The following is a 22,310-nucleotide window of genomic DNA, read 5'->3' as shown; positions in this document are numbered from 1 at the left end:
GAGATTCACTACTATTTGTTTTTATTGCAAACTCAGTATGTGTGACACTCAGTGCGTTCTGTTATCGGGCTATGTGAACACGTATATAAAAAGCTTCATATTTAGATTTGGTGCTATTTTTTTATTAATATGTGAAAAAGTAAAACAGTAGTTGAGAGGTGTCTCCGATAGTTATTGAAACTACTATCTTCATTAGTCTTCATCATTTCCATAAACGATATTATGAAACATGTTGTGTGTTCCTGGTTTTATCGGGAGTACGTGTACCTACTTTCTCTAAAGGAAAACTATGTATGGTGTTTAAATGATAAAGTTTCCCAAATGGCCGTGATGACATCAGGGTAGACACACAGTCTGAATGTAGCTCAGAACAAGGGTGCACCAACAACCATAATCGGGACCTAAAAAGCTGGTTAGACGATCTGTAGTAGGTGAAAGGCATGTCACAATGATATACTAACTTTGTTTAATGTTGGTTGAAGTTAGAGTAGGTATTGCCCTAAGTATGTTACTGGTGGTTTAGACGTAAAATGGAGGGTTGAGTTTTCCCTGTCAATCAAGAAATGGAGCAAGGGTGTTGATAAATGATACCTTCCGAAAATATAGGTTAAAAAAATTGGGTGCCTTGAAAACGATGTGAAGATATTTGGTCGTTATGAAGGACAGTTAATTTTGTTGAGCTTTAACTTCACTGTGCAGAGTGACTGGATCAGTCCCAGTATTGGTTTTGTAAACTGCTAATATTCTTTTCGGTAACAAAAACAGACGAACAATGTAAACAAAGCACTTTGGTTTATAGGTGTATGTGGACAGTGGAAAAAAGCAACTTGGCTTGCAATGTGTTTGAGAGGACTTTGCAAAGGCATCATTAAGTGACTACTTTTTCCAGATCTATGGCATCACTTCTAAAAATCAATTAGAAGCCGAAAATACCGGTTTCTTTTCCTGAAGATTGCTCTGCAATTATATGCGGCGAGTGAACCCCTAACACCCAAAAACTCCCCTTATATTCTGTATAACCCTGAACCCTCCCTCCCCCCAACACATATTTGCGGGGAAATGTGCATCTCGAAATTCCGTTTTTTTTGTCTTCGAATGTTCTCATGCTCAGTAATTGACTGATACCTTTTTTCCCTTACAGCTATCCAGAAGTAGTAACACTTGTTATATTTCTTCTGATGGCACTGTCATGGTTTACACGGGACCCTGGATTTGTACCCGGTTGGGATTCACTGTTTGGACTGTAAGTAGAGAAAGTTCATTTTGATTTTCAATTTGTTCATTTATTATTCTTTTTAATCAAAGACTTAAACACCTGTTTATTAATAAGAGAAAGATTTTTCTTTGTGATTGTTAGTCCACTCTACTTTTCAATCATTTCATTCCTTTCATCTATCTTCCGCTCTACCTGTGGTGTTCCCCAGGGGTCTAACCTCTCGCCCTGGCTTTTCAACCAATACCTGGCAACTCTCGCCCACTGCATTGCCACTTTCTGCTCAAATTTCCAGTGCTACGCTGACGACACTCAACTCATTTTCAGGCTGCCCTCTGCCACCTCCTCTCCCTCTCTCATCTCTGATTGCCTAACTGCCATTCAAGATTGGTGTGCCGCCAATGATCTTTGTCTGAATGCCAGCAAGACGGAGATCCTCCTCATCGGCACACCTTCACCATCCTTTCCTCTCACTCTCTGGCCGGCCTCCCTTGGCCCTCCTCCTACCCCCACCTGCAAGGCTAAGAACCTCAGGGTCATCTTTGACTCCACCCTTTCCTTCTCCGCCCACATCTCTGAGGTCTCTAAAAAGTCAAATTTCCGACTGCACTTCCTCAGAGGTACTCTGCCTTTCTTCTCCTTCCCCCAGAAGCTCATGGTATCCAAAGCTCTGGTTCTCTCTAGCTTGGACTATTGTATCAGCCACTTTCTAAATCTACCTGCCTCTACTCTCTGCCCTCTGCAACTAATCCAGAACAGGACTCCAGAACAGGACTGCGAGACTTGTCCTTGGCCTCAAGCCCTGGGATCGTATCTCTCCAGCTCTGAAATCTCTCCATTGGCTCCCAGTGGATGCAAGGATTAAATTCAAAACCCTCTGCATTGTCCACAAAGCTTTCTGGGGCCTGGGTCCAAAATACCTTCAGCTATCCCTCCGCAAATACCTCCCCTCTCGAGCTCTTCGCTCCTCTACCTCCAACTCCTTCAGGGTCAGTTGTTTTTCAAAGAAACAAGCTGGGGGTAGATCTTTGTCTTCGGCTGGGGCCTCCCTCTGGAACAGCCTCCCAGCCACTCTAAAGCTTGAGGAGAACCATCTCTGGTTCCGGAAGCACCTCAAGACCTTCCTCTTTTCTTCTACCTTCGCTCCCCCTGTCCCCTGCTGATCTGTTCTCTCTTGGCACCGTGCACCTGGCCACCCTCTGTCCTCTGGGCCCAGGTACCTGCTCACCCTGCCACCCTCCCAAACTGCCTCCAGGCCATCCGTTGCACTGGGGTCTGTATCTGGACCCATACAGCCCCCCCCACCTTTTTCTTCCTGCACTTATCAGACCTACCCTGTCTGCTGCCTTAAACCTAGCACTTGCAAATTGCTGGCTGCACTAAAATTGTTTGTTGCCTTTATTATTTATTTATTGTTATTTATGTTTCTCCTCTGCTTCGCACTTTCCACTTCTCCCCCCTTCCATGCACTTTTCCCCTCCCCCTCTCCCATGCACTTGCACGTTCTCAATGTCACTGGGCCTAGTAAGATCGCTGTTTTGTTCTCCCCTGTTCCCTCCCCTTGTCGCGCTCTGAAACACTTGTGTACGAGCGCGATAGAAATAAAATATCAATATCAATATGAATCCGCTTATGACCAGAACAGGATTATGTCTGCTATTTTAGCCCTTTTCACATTTGTTTAACGTGCTTTGTTGTGCTTTTGTACAGGTCAAGACAGCGCTCTCTTTTTACTGTTTGTCTCCGAAATAGGAATGTCCTTTCAAAGACAAAAACAGATGTTAGACTACACAACAGTTATAACTAATCCAGACCCTATTGATTTCAAACATCATAAAACATGAAATAATTAATTGTGGGTGTGTAAAAACAGGTAGTATATTTCCTGATTATAGCTGTGAGGTATTGGCCGCAGGTGATAGTCAAAGGCAGGCTTAGTTGAATGCTTCCAAAAAATCATCCAGTTTTTACCTCCACCCCGAAGGTGGATGTAAAAGTCTCAGTCCTCCGCCATCTGAAAGGCTCACATTATTACCCCATTTGCAATGTAATCAATAAAAGGGTCACTGCTAACCCCTATGTGCATTATATTACACATTGTACAATAGCGTTATCATCCCCTAAAGCACCAAATCTATTTATGTCCCTAAAACATTCATGGAAATGGTTTAAGGTTTAAAAAAAAATACAAAGCACATAACATGGGGATTTTCAGAAACACTGAACACAGTATTGGGGTGGTAAAGCAACAATAATTATGGAGAGAGTCTCTGGTCACCGCATGTGGCAACATTATTTACTGAACGCTTTCATGAGGGCCAACAAGCTACTGACCTTGTAAAGTGAGCCTACATATGACATATTTAAAGTTTTAACTTTTTGTGCAATGATTTTGTAATAATTTGCATTTCTATGTATATCCTTTGCTGCGACCCTTTTTGCTGCTTCGTAATAGGGTAACTATTGCTCAAATTAGTGGTAATCATTTCATGGAGTTTCAGAATCTACAGGTTATTCAAAGATCTCAGGAACAAGTGCTTAGCTTACTGAACTATCTTTTTGGCGTACTTCATGATACAAACTCAAAAAGAGATTAGCGCATTGCATATTCAAATTCAATCTTAGGTTTTCTTCTGAATAATATTGCATAAAGCAGCGCCACACGGTTGTGTAAATCGCAAAGGCATGCTTAAGAAATACTACATGGTATAATATGTTAACACAAACCTGAACATAAGTGGGGCATTTAGGTTCTTTGTTGGACATTACAGAACACAAAATAGTTTGTAACAGCATGAATTTGATACGTCCAAAGATATGGTGAGCAATTCATACGGATGTGCACAATGTCAAAGTGCTACTGGTAGAACTGTTAATTTAATTAAAACTAGTACAAACCGGTAAATTAAAAGTAATATGTTTCATCATTATCTCATTTCTAAAAAAGACTTCAGTGAAAGCCAATATGGCTCATAAGAAAGGAAGCCTCCCTGCCATTCCCAATTTGTTTTTGCCGCACATGGGTTGCCCCCGGCCCCCCAACTACATGATTACACAATATAGTTCTCACAATTAAATGAAATTATTGAATATGCTGAAAACAGGGAATATGGTTTCCTAATTATACACTTTGACAGAGAAGATGTTGCCCCCAGACGTTCAGAACTATCTCAGGGAGCACATAACAGACTATAGATTGCTGTGATTCCATATCGCTGGAGCTCAGTAATCTGATCATCTGAAATCGTGGTACCTACCCTTCAAATCTTAATACCTGTGTCCAACACCTTAAACCAGATCTGGGAATAATATTCTGGCATCAGGACAATAAACACAAGACAACAGGTTGTTTGTGAGCCATATTTTGGTCTGCAAAATAATAAAGTTCGAATTTGCTGAAGCTATTCTAACTACTATTGCTGAAAGGACCAAGTCAGAATCATTGGGTGTACTCTACACATTATGTTATGTCACTCAGTTTGTATACTGCGCCAATCACCTATGTAGTGATCCTACAGCACATCATGAATAATACATAACTCTACAGCCAATGCTTACCACAGGATGCTCACACAAGGGACATTAATCAATTGAATGCAAAACTGCATTTCCTTTTCAATAGTGGTTATCATTGAATACCTCAATATTATCTTAGACAAGGGCACAATGGCTGTTTTGTTTCCTTTAGGCTTTTCTGTGTCCTTCAAGCCTCACAATCAGCAAGCCCAACTAGACAGATTGGAGCAAGGTGATTGGACACTGGGCAGGCTGGTTTGAATATGTTTTGCCACTGGCTATTAAAGCTCCTCCTACACATTATTTCTGGACCATATATATGTTCGCCAGTGTTAGCTACGAAGACAGAAACATTCTGAGAGTTGGTAATTTTTGGAAAGATGTTCTTTTTGCTGGTTTCCTCTCATAGACTTCTATGGGGCACCCTTACCTTTGCCTTATTTAGACCCTTGTCCTGTCTTTCTGCAGGTCAGTAAACTCGTATTGTTGTATATAAAGGTCTGGGAGTGCAAGGATGACCAGGAGACAGTAGTTGGAGATAGGTGTCCTTTATTGGTATGGTAGGATCTTCAGGTGGCAGGTTCAGGAAGGTAGGTTGGGGACACAGATACCGGGATCCACACTCACCAAGTGACAAGCATGCAACACATCGGACAGAACACTCAAAGAACATTCCACTAGGCTACAGATGGGACAGGCGCCCAAGGTTCCATTCATGCCGGGCATCCACACTCTAGGGAAGACATCTCACTCTCACCAACTGACAAGCATGCAACACATCGGACAGAACACTCAGAGAACATTCCTCCATGCTACAGATGGGACAGGCACCCAAGGTTCCATTCATACCGGCATCCGCATGCAACACATTGGACAGAACACTCAGTGAACATTCCACTAGGCTACAAATGGGACAGGCGCCCAAGGTTCCATTCATACCGGCATCCACACTCTAGGGAAAACAGCTCAGTCTCACCAACTGACAAGCATGCAACACATCGGACAGAACACTCAGAGAACATTCCACTAGGCTACAGATGGGACAGGCGCCCAAGGTTCCATTCATACCAGGCATCCACACTCTAGGGAAGACAGCTCAGTCTCACCAAGTGACAAGCATGCAACACATCTGACAGAACACTCAGTGAACATTCCACTAGGCTACAGTAAGGACAGGCACCCAAGGTTCCATTCATGCCGGGCATGCACACTCTAGAGAAGACAGCTCACTCTCACCAAGTGGCAAGCATGGAACATATAGGACAGAACACTCAGGGAACATTCCACTAGGCTACACCAAGGACAGGCGCCCAAGGTTCCATTCATACCGGGCATCCACACTCTAGGGAAGACAGCTCTGTCTCACCAAGTGGCAAGCATGGAACACACAGGACAGAACACTCAGAACATTCCACTAGGCTACAGTAAGGACAGGCACCCAAGGTTCCATTCATGCCGGGCATGCATACTCTAGAGAAGACAGCTCACTCTCACCAAGTGGCAAGCATGAGCATGGAACACATAGGACAGAACACTCAGGGAACATTCCACTAGGCTACACCAAGGACAGGCGCCCCAAGGTTCCATTCATGCCGGGAAGACACAGGATACTACACTTCTGCTTTTGTTCCCTTATCTTTTTGCTCATTCTTATGGGCAAACTGATTAGTCGATAAGACTATCAGCATTGAAAGACTATGTCACTCTTTGTGAATTTCTGTATTGTTACAATTTCACACGTCACCCTAAACTGAAGTGTGGTTAGAATATTTTGTATCCTTATAACTTTTTCTATAATGGCTTTTTGATTACTTTTTTTTAAAAAGGGGGTTTTACAAACTTTATATTCCGAACCTGAAGGGCTTGTGCATGGTGATAGCGACTATTTTTGTGCAGAACTCTGGCCAGAGCCAACAATGTTAAAACTCAACCTGGCAGAGATTAACTAGGCACTCAACAGACAGAAATGGATGGGGAAAAGCTCTGAGCCCTGATATGATACCCAGAAATGAAGCAGATGTTTGGTCACCAGTCTTTTACTGCTTATTTAATGCATTCAAATAACCAGGTGTAGTTCCAGGTTCATGGGCAACGGCGACTATTGTGCCTGTGTACAAGGAAGGGGCTTGTGAGGACCCTGTGAGAACGATCTATGCACGATTCTATCTAGACGAGTGGGTATGTGACGAAAATATCATTAGTCACCTTCAGTACAATTGATCAGTCTTTTTGGCTCTTTTTGCAACACATAAAAAATAAGTTTCCCTCAGAAAGATGAATTTGTACATCATCTTAATTGATTTGAAATGTGCCTTTGATGAGTTACCTGAAATAAACTCTGGGCAGCCCTACAAGAGCTAGATATTTCGATCCAATTGCTCCGAGCAAGTGTGAGTCTCTATAATAATAATACAGCTAGCGTATGTTGGAACTTGTCTGGAGATACAACTGCCCCAATTAATATTCAAATGTGGGTGAGGCAAAGTTGTGTCCTTGCACCAACTTTATTCTGCATTTTCATAAACAGATTGATTACCAACCTTGTGGAAATGCAGACTGATACAACCAGGTTGGTGCAGGACAAGATTCTGTTGCTCTTACTCGCAGATGATGCCATTTTAATATCTTTGCCCCAGACCGGATGAAAAAAGCAAGTTTTAGCCTTCCATGAAGGGTGTACTCAGAATGGGATCACAATTAACTTTGATAAAACTACCCCAGAAGAAACAAAACCCAGACTTGATATAATTAATGGTTTTGATTATTTGCAATCCAGGTTAAGGAATATTGGTAGCTGTTTAGGCCAAATTGAAACATCTCTACTAACTTTGGAAAGGTCTAGTAACACCTTGTTGAAATTCGCCCTAAATTTTGGAAACAGTGCATTTTCCCAGGCTCTACAAATATACAATATGCAGGCCAGGAGAACGGCAATATTTGGTACAGAAATATGGGGCTAGGCTAGTTAGTTCCATTAGCTTGGAAATAGCTGAGAAATAGTTGAGAACACATGAATGTGATCTTACACCTTTAGATAAATCAAAAACACATATGTGACTTAATTGCATTCATCCTGTCCAGTGTTGCACACATTTGTGAGCCTCTCCTCACCTAGGTAAATAAAGAGAGATGATAATGGACCTATTGTCCCAAAATAGTGGGTCAAGTATACCCTGGGGTAGGCACATAAAGACAATTTTGACCCACTTGGGCTATGAAGCTTTGTGGCACAACCCCCATGGAATAAACAGGAGCCCGAAGGCAGTTCTACAACAGGCATATAACAGACTCCTGAATGATAAGATATATACCTTCTGTAGTCTAACCAGTCAAGCAGCTGCCTATTGTAGCTGTAAATAGACCCATGGTTATGAAACCTATCTGGACACAATATCTCCCCCTTACGCACAGTCCCTTTATATAGGATTTCCCCTAGGAACACTGCTAGGCACATGATTGACACAGATACAAGCCCAGCCTGCTCTGAAGGCAAATAAAACATTGTGCATTTCCTTTTTCTCTGCCGTTATATAGAGACTTGAGAGCATTTTACTCAAAGCCAGCCCTAAACAAGTTCTCAAAATGACGCCTAACTGATGCACTAACTCTGTGCAGATCTACAGACTGCAAATGTATGCTGTCTCCAGATTTATATTCAGTGCATGGTCAATAAGAAAAAAGCAGACCTTAGCGCCCCAAATACACTGAATGCGCAATGAATCATTCAATATTGATTAGTAAATGTTTTAACACGTTGATTAGTGCCATTAAGTATTGTTTTAAAAGTTTTACTGGTATTTATTATGAAAGTATATTTTGTATTTTATTGTTTTATGGATATATATTGGAAATATACTCCAACTGAGTATGGAAACAACATATATTGATACACTAAGAGAAGCGAAACCCAATGAAATAGTATCCCAGCATTGTTTGCCATATATGTCCCTGAGCAAGCTGGATTTTGAACATATGATCCTTCGAGTGCATATGTATTATATGAATTATGATCTCCTTGTATTGTTATAACTTTTTATATAGATCAATTCCGTGTTTGTTGTGGTTTTTGTATCGCTTTTATGGATCCAAATCCAAAATTGAATTGAATGGTTACTTTTACAATGTGCCTAGCACAAGCTGGTGGCAGCAGATATAGTTCTACCGTGTTGTATATGTTTTACTCATGCACTTTTGCATTTACTGCTAGCACCCTTAGATGTCTGTGCTTGCTTGCCCTTTGGCTATATTGTTCTTCGGCCTTCTTCCTGCCTTCTCAGGTCAGGAAATGCCACATATGGAATGTGCTTTCTCAGGGAAAGCTGCTGCTTTCATTGGGAAAGAGACGGCTTTGTATATGAACCCTGATGTGGGGGGCTGGGACTGTCTGGTCCCAGTACTCATCCTGGTGCCTGAATGTCTGATGCTGGGCAGATGATCGGGCAAGTGGCTAACCATGATTGGATACGCGATGGCAGTTTGAATGGTGCAGATCCTTAACCTTGGAGGATCTAGGCGAGATTCCAGTCCAGATATTGGATAAAAGGAGGACTCCTGCAGCCCTTCGTCAGATCACTGTTGAAGCTAGGTCCTCTATAAAGAAGAACGACCCAAGGACAACCCCTGCAGCTGACCAGCACCAACTCCAGTGAAGTCCTGCTCCTCTGCCTGATCTCAAAATACTCTCAACGGTGCTTTGACTCCTGGACCGGTGGGAACAACTAGTCACGACTGCTGCTCGAGGATCGGTGCCTTCTGAGACTTAGGAAGTGTCCCTGGACCAACTGGTGTGCTCTCTTCTGGGCTACCTTGATGAAGCTGTCGCTGTTCCGAGTGCATCGCTGGAACTTGGAGGATCTTCAACTTGTACATCAAGAGGCCTTGTCATGTTCATCCCTGGAAGATTGCCTGCTGCCGCCTGATCATGGTGACTCCCGTTGCAATCCGTCTTTTTTGCATCCTAGAGGTGTCCTGAGGTTGCATGCATTGCAGAAGTCTTCATCTTTGTTTGGGCGCTTAGCTGGAAGATATCTGGAACCAATTCCTAAGCCAACCAAAACTAAATCTTGTATCTGAAAGTGATCTCTGTATCAGCGACCTCTGGGCCTTCCTCAACCGGACCAAGCACAGAAGACTGTGTCCCCAACAGATTCCGGTACCTCTGCAGTAACCGCTTGAGAAATCAGAGGCAGATTTCAATAGGCGGATAAGGTAGCATACCTGTGCCCCCGCCCCTGCTCTCCATAGTGTTACATGGGTGTAAGGTCCTGCCCTTAAACTACTCTTTCCTTAAGTGTTGGGGGGGGGGGGGCGTATTCTGTGGTTATTCTAAGTGTCTAAATGGAGTTGCATGCATATAAGTACTTACCTGTGTTTCACTGGTTATTGAAGTATATGTTTTCTTTATTCCCCAAATGGTGAATGTATATATGTGTTTCATAGAAAGTGGAACTAGAGGTTTTTCTGCTTGCTGTGTATTTTAAAGGCCTAATAAATCATTGTATAGTTTTAAATGCCCTGTCTAAAGTGCATTATTGGTGTTGTTCTGTGTGGACTCATTGTAGCCCTAGACCACTCCCACAGCCCTCCTGAGACCTTGCAACTCTGCTAACTTAGCTTGATTGGGTTTGGGTAGTCATCAGTGTCTCCATGATCACCATAGTAGGGAGGCCCCCAGAACCCCGATGGTTGATTTTGAAAATCCATCTTAACAGCAAGAGATATCAATTGTATGCCCATGATGTATAAGGAGATCCCCTCAAAAACATCTGACAAATGTCAATAGCCACACTTTAGCCAGCCTTGCTATAATTTGGCATATGTAACGCATTTCTTTAATTTGAAATGTATTGTGCTGCCTACGATTATTGCCTATATAGTCTTCACATTGTCATCACAGATGCATTGATTTCTGGGGTAAAGTAGCTGAGCGTTCTTTGGGATCCTAATTCTTTAGTATGCAGTGAGTAGTGAGCCTGCTTTTAGGGAAGAATATTAATGTGAGTCACCCAGTTCTCTCACTCTATCTTAGGAGAGGGTTCCTTTCCTTTTCAGGCAGCCGATCAACCCTGTCAAACATATGCCCAAAACTTCCTAGACTCAGCACTATAATGTTTACAGGGCCCTACATCACAGGAATATTTTAGAAATGGAAACCATTCTATTGTCATTTGTGTTCTGCATTTTAGTGCATTGTAACCTTTGGAACGGATGGACCATGTAGTAATGTTAACTTATAAATAACACTTTCTGCCAGGGCTTTTGCTTCACAAAACATGCATGACTATTATCCAGTGTAATGCGAATAATTTTACAAACCTCGGACAGCTGAATCATCCCTCTCAGGATTTGGATAATAAATCAGATAGGATTTTCAATGTGTGGCAATTGCACCACAAACACTTTGGATAGGGTATTACACTGGACTCCAGGCGACACTGCATTTGTTTAACAGGTAATGCACACACATCATGCCTCACTGACTAACATGCAGGAGCTGGGCATTTTTGCCGCCACTTTCCACTTTCGTTTTGTCCCGCTGTGGATACAAGCATTTACTGTTCTAAAAATTCTCTGGATATCCTGGAGATTCACTGTACAACAACACAGTTTTTGCATAGCGAATACCCAGCTTCCATACATTTGTCATTATATATTGTTGGGATACATTTTGTTATAACACTTTCATGTTGTTTTGTGTTATGTTGAATTGTTTATTTTTAAAACGAAAACACCATGTTGTTTTGAACACATACTCGATCACCTACATATATATTGAGTTTCAGGACATGTTTGTGGGACCTTTGCAATTTTATGATGACCTTCAGCTCAGCTGTAAGAGTTTAGCATTTGACTTTAGAACCTAGGATAAGCAAATGTATCTTGGTATTTTATGCTGAACATATCTATACGCTACACTAACTAAATAGGGCGGGTATTCCAAGATGTGGGTCCCAAGCGTGCTGTGCCTAGAGTACCAAAACGACACCGCATTGATGATGCCCAATGAAGCCGAAGCATGTGTGGGGTTGTTCAAGGTCTCTGGCATGAAGGGATCTGGCCTAGCAGTTCAGGTTGCACTACCCCTTTTGAGTGGGACCAGGCATGATTTGTATATGGCTTTCCCACTTCTGTAGTGGCACTGCGGACTGCAAAGTGATGGTTTGCAGTGTGGCCCAGCGTGAGGCCAGAGGTTATGACTGAAAGGTGTAACTCTGCTATGTTTAACATAGAACTCTACCATCCCCCGATATTTCCGTTTAGTAAACTGCATTCCCTCACCTGGCAATTGCGTATATTTTGTATGCATTTGGGAGGAGAACCAAAGACACATTGTTCGCGTGATCAGACATGCATACCACAATGCATCTGTCCAATCCCAAAGGAAACCTGCTTACAAAGGGTGTTGGTGTCCATGTCCAAATGAATGTTGTCATCCTTAGGGCGTCCGTTAAAATGGGCCATGGATGTTTGGCACCTGGCGGATTTCAGCTAAGGAAATCACTGGGGGTTGATGTTTCCCAATTAGAACTATCCAAACATCATCCAGATTAAATGGGCGTGTATATGGAAACCTAACTCCAGTTGTTGGCTTCACCTCCTTCTGCATAGCTGCGAATGCATGGACCAGGCTGGTTATTTGGCGTGGCTAGGCATGATGGAGCCTTGAAGGTTACCGTTGACAGGTCGGCTCTGCCACATGCAGTGCGCGGTTGAATGATCAGTTCTGAAACTACTATGGCAAACACCTTTCAAGCCCCTTCATCACTTAGGATTTTATAGACCTACAAAACCATATTTTAAGAAATACTGCTGCAGGTTTATATGATTGTAAACATGATGTTTGAAGGCAACATTGCTGTGTTTCAGGTGTTTAACGTGCATATGTTCTTTTTCTTTTTACAGGAAAGGTTATAAATCCGATGCTACCTCAGCCATTCTTTTTGGATTTTTACTATTCATCATTCCTGGGAAAAAGCCTACACTTTTTTCTTGCAGAAATAAAGGTAAGATTGATGTTAGCAGTGTGATGATATGATGTGATAGTATTTCTATACCACAAGGACCACATTCTTTTCCTCTAGCAACGCATACGTTTTGATAAACATTCAGATGCACCTTTCTCGGCCTGCATTGCTCGTGTGTCTTGCCCTGCATCATTTGCTAACGAAACGAATTTCCAACATCAGAAGCCTCAGACCAGTTGATGTCTGCTTTTTACCCCAGCACGTGCTGCAAAATAGCCCCTCATATGAAGATGAAGTCCTCACAACAGGAATATAGCGCAGCTTCGTGTTTTTGGTGAACGAACTGTTTGGGACGGCTGGTACCCACACACAACCAGCCAGTCTAGGAAAAGTTTCAATTTTGGAACTCTGAATTCAGAGCTCCAGTAACATGTTTTTACATTACCGCCAACCTTTAAACGAGGCCCTTACACGCAATGCACACTTTCCAACGCATTCACAAGCGGCCCTCGATACTGCAATCAATGCCAATGACTGGGAAGATTATACCATTTCTCCAGTGAAGCATCTGCACTTTATGTGGTTGCCTGGGTGGTAGCAGATTGCATTTACACTTTTGCCAGTAACCTTCGGATCAAAGAAAAGTCTTAGCATTTCATTAGCCACATACTAGAGGGAAAGGCTTTTCGGTCATTCTGGCAGCTCTAGTACCTTTATCAACTACCGGACAGCTACTTATTTTTAGTATTTGCTATGGGAGAAATAGTCCGGGAGCTGCAAATATTTTTGTTAAAAGCAGCTGCTGGTAGTTGTTCAAGTAACTGAAGTTGTTGCAATGAGCAAAAATCTTCTCCATCGAATAACTGACTGATTAAGCCAAACTCATCAATTTTTATCAAAAAATACCTCCGATTGTCTTGCAATAGATTCTTTTAAAGCAGTGCAATTGTGGTATCTTCAGAACAGGCCTTATTACTAACCAGATTTTTATGAATGCCTGGACAACGTGTAATTGCACCTTCTTGAAAAAAAACTTTAATGTGAATTGCCTGTGCTGCCCAATTATACAGACTAAGGGCCTGATTCATGGAATTATTTACGCATGAAATACCGGATTTGCATGACAAAATGCGTGCAGAATCCCGTCCGTCGATTCATGGAATCGACTGAGTGGGATATTTTGCCGACTTGCGTGGATTACCAGCATGCTCTGCGCGTCTTTGCATGGACCAAGTGCCTTGAACAAGAGACCACGCAGGGTGTGGGCGGGGCATACGCAGAGGGTGGATTTGTGGGCGGAGCACGGCAAATGGGGAACAACATGACAAAAGTGTGCGCTGCGAGGGATGGCATGCCATGGACGCTTGCATGCCATCCCTCGCAGCGCACACAAGTGCATACGACAAAGCGTATTCATGGATGTGACCACGCAACCTCTCGCCTGCGAAATTCCCACGCAAAGCCCTTGATCTCTCTGCCACCTGAAAGCAGGTGTACAGACGTGCGCGGAAGATTCGCAATTTTGGGGGTGAGTTTGCATGTCGGATTTAATGATGCGTGCACGCAGAGGGGGTCCCGATCGTAGTTAAGGGTGCAGGAACAGTTCACAGGGTTTACACTGAGATTTTCCCGAGTGATAACCGAGTTACGATAAATCTTACGCATGTTGTCAGTGTGCCAGTGACAGTTGCGGGAGACCCTGTGCAGGGTCCCCGAGGTGCAGGCCTGCCTTCGGTGGACCCCATACACTGCTTACAGGGTGCATGAATGCATGTCTGGGGAGCATGCAAATGCAGCTGTTTCAGGCTGTTATGGATTTGCGTGGGGGCGTGTCGGGGGTGTTCCGGCCACGACTTGCAAATACGGTTCATTTGCAAGAGGGATTCCATGAATACATGGAGCGCGCAGTGTAACTTCTGCGTGCCGGCTCGCACAGGGTCGTTCTTGGCACACAGGCATTGCAGGATAAATGCGTACTTTTCCATGAATCTGGCCCTAAGAGTGAGAAACCTCCATCTCCCTCTCCCACTGTAAGCGTTTGAGTTCAACAGGGTCCTTCACTGTTCCAAATTATTACAAAACTATAGAATTGACTTTTCGGACCTACCTTGCACTCAGCAAGACTGAAAACCCTCAGAATAAATATAAGAACTCTGGAAATTGCTGGAAGAAGAGAGAGAGTTGAAACAGAGAATGTTTGAACAGGGAAAAGAACAAGCAGCAGGGGTGAGGGCGGCCGTTGGAGGCAAACATCAAGCTGGATGGCAGACAACAAAGGATGGAGGAGTGTTACCATGAGTTTCTAGAGTCAGGTCTGGTGGTCCGATTTTTGGAGGCCACCATAGTTATAGTAAGTACAGCTTACCGGCATTGTTCTTTCCGGACCGGCATATTACAGGTCTGCCTGCCGGAACCGCAGTGCCTGACAGGTCTGACCCTGCCGGGCACAGTGGCCACGGTAGGCAGACCGGTCACGGAAGCACCAGCACTGTTAGCAACAGTGCCGGTGCTTCCATGTCCCCACTCCCATAGAGTCCTATAGGACTCTATGGGAATGGGGACTTAAAATTTACTGGAGCTTGACATTCCGGGCCGCCAGGGTTGTAATCTCCCAGTGGCACTGGGAAGTGAGGCGCCAGTACATTTTTACTGGTCCGGCGGCAACCCGCCGTTAGCACAGGCACAGTTACCGCCGGACCTGTAATGAGGCCCTATGATACAAATATAAACAGTCACTGTATGTTCAAATATACATAAAATAACTTTGCAAAAGCGGTTACGTATTTTAGATGCTGTCAATGATGGAACCAGATCACAAGACAATCCCCTATCTTAAGAAGTCCAAACCCTATTATGAATGGGGCCTTTTGCTCAAAAGTCACAAGAGCAACAATGTTTCTCATCAGAACTCTCTGTTTGTAAGGTCAATAAGCTTGTGGTGGTGACAGTTAAAAAGCTCTACAACCATTTTACCAGAGGTAAGTATGTTTTTTTCCCTTTCTTCCAGACCCAAGGCTAACCCAGGGCCAGGATACTCGACCCAGGTTTGATTACCAAAAGGTGAGTGGAATACAATAAGGAGACAAAAGGAATTGTTAACAATTTTATATGGAGGTAGCCCATGAGAGAGCTGGTCAGTCCACCGGGCAGTCTCACTAGGAGAGGGGATTACGCATAAAACCGATAAATATCCCTAGCACTTGCCCCCCACTCCCCCCAGACTAAGGGACAGTAAGATCTAATCCACTCCTGGATGGATCTCTGGTTGTAGTCGGTCATACTTTCTGGAGAGACCATCAGCATTCTTATGTTGGGTTACTGACCGATGCTCTATGGTGAAGTCAAAGCCCTGAAGACCAATGGACCATATGAGCAACTTTGGATTTTCCCCCTTCATCTGCATTAACCATCTGAAGGGTTGGTGGTCTGTTTGAATCCTGAAAGTAGATTAATATAAATATGGTCTAAACTTCTTCAAAGCCCAAACTATGGCAAAACATTCACGTACAATGGTTGCCCACTTTGTCTCCCTATCTTTAAATTTTTTACTAATAAAGCAGACGGGGTGCTATCCATTTAGCTCAAGACTGCTCCAATCCCTGTATTGGATGGATCAGTCTGCACTAAGAAGGCCTTGGTGTAATCTGGACCTCTCAGCACTGGAGCTTTACAGAGGGCATCTTTCAGCCCCTGAAATGCTTTCTCACAGTCTTCATTCCACTTCACCCTCTTGGGGTATTTGGGAGAAGACACAGTATTCAAAGGAGAAGCTATGGTCCCATAGTCCTCTATGAAATTCCTGTAATATCCAGTGAGTCCTAAAAAGGCCCACACTTGTGTTTGAGTAGTAGGGGCGGCCCAGTCTTGTATTGTTTGTACTTTGCTGGGTAAGGGCCTGATCTCACCTCTCCCTACCACACGCCCAAGGTAGACCAATTTACTCTGTCCCACTAGATATTGCTGCTGTCATTTCTTTGATACTCATATGTACAACTGTAACTAAGGAGCTTACCTACCTCTGTAACAGCGCCACGATGCCCACAGGCTGTTGTGCGCTATACAAATAAATAAACACTTGTTTAAGATGGATAAGATGTTCTTCCCGGGTAGGGCGGAACACTGCTATGTTATCCACGTATGTCATGCAGAAGTTCTCTAACCCATTTAGAACATGATTTACCATTCTTTGAAAAGTGGCAGGTGCATTTTCCAATCCAACGGGCATGACCTTAAACTGGTACAGGCCTTCTGGGTTACAAAAAGCAGTTTTCTCCTTGGCATGGTCAGTCATGGCTATTTGCCAATAACCACTTGGCAAGTCAAATGTACTGAGGAATTTATCCAGACCCAGCTTTTCCACTAGGACATCAGTCCTTGGCAAAGGATGGGCATCAGTTTTGGTAACTGAATTCAAGGCCCTATAGTCCATGCAGAATCTAAGTTCTTTTGTTCCTGCTTTTGGAACTAACACAACTGGGCTAGCATATGGACTTGTGGAGTGTTCAATAACTCCAAGGTCAAGCATCTTGTTGACCTCTTCCTTAATGTGATTCCTCACATGATCTGACATCCTGTAGCCCATGCTTTTCACTGGGACAATATCACCAGTGTCAATGTCATGCTGGCCCCAAGGGTCTTGTTAGGCAAGAATGTATGCAGTACCCTTTTGGGTGCACTACAACAACCCTGACCACCTGGCAATAGGGACCCAACATTTGGTATACGTCTGACCTACACAGGTTGGTAGTGTGGCTGAGCAGCCAGGCGTATCTCAAGAGGGGTCAATGTGAGCAGTACTTTTGTGACAGAGTTTCACAGTAACAGTTATTCAAATAAACTCTTACACTCAAGGTTTCTTGATAAAACAATTATTAATTTATTTCACAGTCAGTTGTATAAGCCTTCTTCAGAAGGGAGCAATATATGTAACACTTATAATATACTTCAAAACACACTATGTTTCTCTAAATCAGATGATATCCATTGGGGATGCCACACAGACACCTCCTACACCCTCAGGTGACTGAAATAGCTAGGACAATGTGGACATTGATTTATCACTGGTACATTTAGAGCAATACTGAGTTTGGTGTAAAAGATAGAAGAGAGGAATAAAACAAATGTTAACAAATAATTCACAAACTGGTAAGTACTTTTGAAACCTTCCAATGCAGAGTAAAATTAGCCCTTTCGTGGGGGTAAAGGCCAAAGCACAATGTCAGAGGTAAAGAAGAGTCACTCAGGGAGCCAGAACAGCCAATGTTAATTGCACAATGTCTAGGGGAGATGAAGATCTTCTTTGCAGGTAGGTAAAAAGTCTTGAACAATGTTTTTAGAAATGTTTGTAGAAGATAGAACACTTGAAAGGCCACAAACTGGGAGACTTGAGAGGGGCAAAGCTATGGCAACTCTGCAAGGTAACCAAGACAGGTCTCAACTGAGAGCAAGGAAGGCTACACAAAAAAGGGGTAAGTTCTCTTAGACTTTACAGTACCTCTGGTTAGAAGAATTGGTTCCAGCTGACTTCTGTTCCTGTACAGCTCTGCAGATCCTGTTGTTACTGAGCCTCAGTCATGCAGACAAGAGGGAGGACGTCTCGGGACGCCTGCTCTGCAATGGGAAGGTCAGCGGCAGCAATGGGAAAACTTTGATTCAGCGGTCCTTCGGTGTTTCAGCTCCTCGTGTCTGACAGCAAATAGCAACACTGCGGTTCTCGGATACCACTCTAGACGTTCCTCGCATCTAGGGTCCAGCCCTCTGTTGAAGTGGCTTATTCTTGATCAGTCCTGCTTCAGGGAAGTCCGGAGGATCTTCCTAGCGCTCGGGTCCGACTTAAAAGCAACACACACAATCTGGTGTTCCTCTCCCTGGCACTTCAGTTCCAGCAGCAGCAGTGGAAGTACAGCCAGCTCCCAGAGGATGTCCAGATGGGCTTACTTTGGAGTTGAGTGGTCCCACCAACTCAAGGGGAGAACTCTTCCTTGCAGGGCTTCTCTAGTCGAGGTGAATTCGGAGCTTCAGCACAGCAGCAGGGCTTCACCGGGCAAACCAACCGTCCAGGAGTTGCAGCAGGCGTCTCTTCCAAGTTCTTCTTCGGATTCCTTCGTCCAGTGGCCGACTCTGCCTTCCAAGACAAAAAGCCCTGCCTTTTATGCAGGTTTCTCCCATTCATTCCAGCCTAGCTGTCAATCACACAGCAGGGTGGCTGTCCTTGCCGGACAGCCAGCCGGCCAATCACCTTTGGGTGCATTCCTGTAACCAAGGGGATTAAGCACAGGGAGTTTCGGGCACCTCCCTCACTTCCGGCCCCTGCCAAACATACTGGACCCAGAGCCGGGCTTCACTCGTAAATCCCGCCAAAGAAAAAATGAACAAAGGGACCAAACCTGGTTTGGCACGCAGAGTAAATCTCAAGAAGGACCTTTCCATCAAGAAATGGCGAAAAAAGAAGAGTGGGGCCATTTTTGGGTGCTTTCCTGTAGCTGCAAACGTAGCCCGCGGTAAAAACACACAATGGTAGTAAAAAGTACACCACTGCTACCGGCCACTAATTGTAGAAAGGGTAATATAAAAATGTTACATGAGAAACTAGACAAAGGGGATACTAAGTAACACTTCCAGCACCCTATGGTAAGATAGTGTGTGCTGGGTCTAGAAAGTTACAAAATGTAAGTAAAGTCAATTTCACTTCACTGCTCTTGGAAACAGTAGTTGCACCAAGAGAAGGTGTTCAAACCTTTGGGAAATCTAAGAGACTGTCCTGTGCCACTGCACTGAAGGTGCTGTGTGTCACAATGTAAAGATGATGCCTATGGAGTTTGTCAGACTCCAAAGTCCAAATCACAATAAAAATACATGAGAGGGGGAGAAAAGGGGCTCACTCTCTCCAGGTTAGAAAACAAAAGTCCTAAAGTACAGCAAAAGAGCTGGGGGTCTCTAAGGTAGAAGGGAATTAGCACATTTCTGAGAAATCACCCTAACACTCGTCCCACCCAGACTAGGGGACAGGAGGATTTAATCCACTCCTGGATGAATCTCCTTACTCCATTCGGTCATACTTTCTGTGGAGACCATCAGCATTTTTGTGATTACATCCTGACCTATGTTCTATAGTAAAATCAAACCCCTGAAGGCTGAAAAACCATCTTAACAATTTAGGATTTTCCCCTTTCATCTGCATTAACCATCTCAAGGGTTGGTGGTCTGTTTGAATTACAAAAGTAAACCCATACAAGTATGGTCTAAACTTCTTCCACACCACACAATGGCAAAACATTCATGTTCTATGGTTGCCCACCTTGTTTCTTGGTCCTTTAGTTTCCTACTGATGAAGTAGATAGGATGTTCCCTGCCTTTCTCACACAGCTGACTCAGAACTGCACCTATACCTGTATTGGAAGCATCCGTTTGTACAATAAAGGATTGGTTGTAGTCAGGAGCTCTTAAGATTGGAGCATGACAAAGGGCTTTCTTAAGTCCTTCATATGCCTTGGTGCATTCCTCATTCCACCTGACCTTCTTGGGGGTTTTGGGTGAGGAGATCACATTCAAGGGAGAGGCTATCGTCCCATAGTTCTCTATGAAGTTCCTATAGTAACCTGTGAGACCCAAAACGGGTCTCACTTCGGTTTGAGTAGTAGGGGTGGCCCAGTCTTGTACAGCTTGTACTTTGCTAGGCAATGGCCTACTTTTACCTCCTCCTACCTCATGTCCAAGGTAGGTCACTTTACTCTGACCAATTTGACACTTACTTGCCTTTATGGTCAGATAGGCCTGCTCAAGAGCCTGCAAAACATATCCTAGGTGGTCAATATGTTCTTTCTAAGTAGGGCTGAACACTACAATGTCATCCAAGTATGCCATGCAGAAGTCCTCCATCCCCTTCAGAACATGGTTTACCATCCTTTGGAATGTAGCAGGTGCATTCTTTAGTCCAAAAGGCATAACCATAAACTGGTAGAGGCCTCCTAGGGTTGGAAATGCAGTTTTCCCCTTGGCATGGTCTGTCAGAGCTATTTGCCAATAGAGTGAGGTTAGGTCAAATGTACTGAGGTACTTGGCTGAACCAAGTTTGTTCACCAGGTCATCTGTCCTAGGTAAAGCATGGGCATCAGTCGTGGTGACTGCATTAACAGCTCTATAGTCCAGACAGAATCTCAACTCCTTGGATCCTGCCTTTGGTACTAGCCCATGGACTTGTAGATGGCTCTACCCCGAGATAAAGCATCTTCTTGGCCTCTTCCTTTATGTGGGTTCTTAGATGATCTGACATTCTGTAACACCTGCTCTTAACAGGGAGACAGTCACCAGTGAGTATATCATGCTGGCCCCAAGGGGTCAAGCCTGGTGTCAGTGAAAACAGGGAGGCAAACTGATTTAACAGAACTTTGCACTCCTTCTGTTGTTGCAGAGTCAGATCAGAAGAGAGATTAACTCCTTCTATCTTTCCATCTAAAGTTTTTCCCCTGGGGAGGTCAGGTAGAGGTTCACTCTCCTCCTCCTCTTCTTGATCAGATGCTAAGAGCAAATCTCCCAGTTCTGGTCTAGAGACATAGGCCTTTAGGCGGTTGGTGTGAAAGACCCTGGGGGCCTCTTTGGGATTGCCCAAGTCCACCAAATAATTGACCGCTCCAAGTTTGCCCACAACCTTGAAGGGTCCAATCCATTTGTCGCGTAAGGCCCTCTGCCTTGTAGGTACCATAACTAGAAATAGCTGGTCTTGAGTAAACCCAACCAAGTTGGCCTTCTGGTCATGCCAATGTTTAACCAGAGCCTGAGCTGCTTTCAAGTTATCTGAAGCTACTGTCATCATGTGTGTCATTCTCCTTCGGAGACCTAACACATAGGGACATCACTCGTTTGTGGGAAGGAGCACTCTCCAACCCTTCCTTGATTAGGGCCAATGGACCTCTAACCGGATGACCATAGAGAAGCTCAAAGGGGCTGAAGCCAACCCCTTCTTGAGGGACTTCTCTATAAGCAAAGAGAAGGAATGGCAGGAGAAGGTCCCACTTTCTTCTACGGGGTTCTTCTAAAGCACCTATCATGCTCTTCATAGTTCTATTAAATCTCTCCACTAACCCATTGGTTTGGAGATGGTAGGCTGTTGAGAACTTGTAGGTCACTCCACAGTTTTTCCACATGGCGTGCATGTAGTGGGACATAAAATGTGTCCCTGTCACCCCTGGAGTATCACACAACTCCTTCCTTGCCACAGAAGCCAAATGCAGTTGACACCTTCCCCCTTGGTTGGCACAGGCTCCTGATTTTAGTACATACAGGCAAAACGAGGCAGCCAATGGGGGAAAGAGGGTTAGGGAGAGGTTGTGGATACGAAGGGGGTGTTTAGGGTCACCGGAAAAAGGTGTTGGGATGAACAACCTGAACAAAACTTGCACATATCCTGCCTAGCACTCCTAATCCTAGTAAATCAGAATCCCTTCTTAATTAGAGTACTGACTTGACTACCTGACGTTCCCCTAAGAGCAACAGACATAAGCACATATAGCTTGAATTAAATGAAACCATGGTACTGTGACAAACATACATTGAAACAAATATACTGGTGCTGTGCAGCTAAATAAGTAATGCCTTCATATTGTGCCTTGCTGCTTCTT

At 44.0% G+C, this 22,310-nt stretch overlaps 1 protein-coding gene across 3 annotated transcripts in view; it reads left to right on the top strand.

The window, feature by feature from the left end:
- The window catches only part of LOC138503670 (solute carrier family 13 member 1-like), a 989,022-nt gene that overhangs the window by 821,409 nt on the left and 145,303 nt on the right, over window positions 1-22,310 (top strand). For all 3 annotated transcript variants that reach the window (XM_069623570.1, XM_069623569.1, XM_069623568.1), the window contains 2 exons: window positions 1,142-1,243; window positions 12,632-12,732. In XM_069623570.1, coding sequence (XP_069479671.1) covers window positions 1,142-1,243; window positions 12,632-12,732 — 203 coding nt within the window. The remainder of the gene's footprint in view (window positions 1-1,141; window positions 1,244-12,631; window positions 12,733-22,310) is intronic.

Source organism: Ambystoma mexicanum, chromosome 11, assembly GCF_040938575.1.
Source record: "Ambystoma mexicanum isolate Mex_15411 chromosome 11, UKY_AmexF1_1, whole genome shotgun sequence".
NCBI classification, from domain to species: domain Eukaryota; kingdom Metazoa; phylum Chordata; class Amphibia; order Caudata; family Ambystomatidae; genus Ambystoma; species Ambystoma mexicanum.
This window is presented reverse-complemented; position numbering and strand designations above follow the sequence as displayed.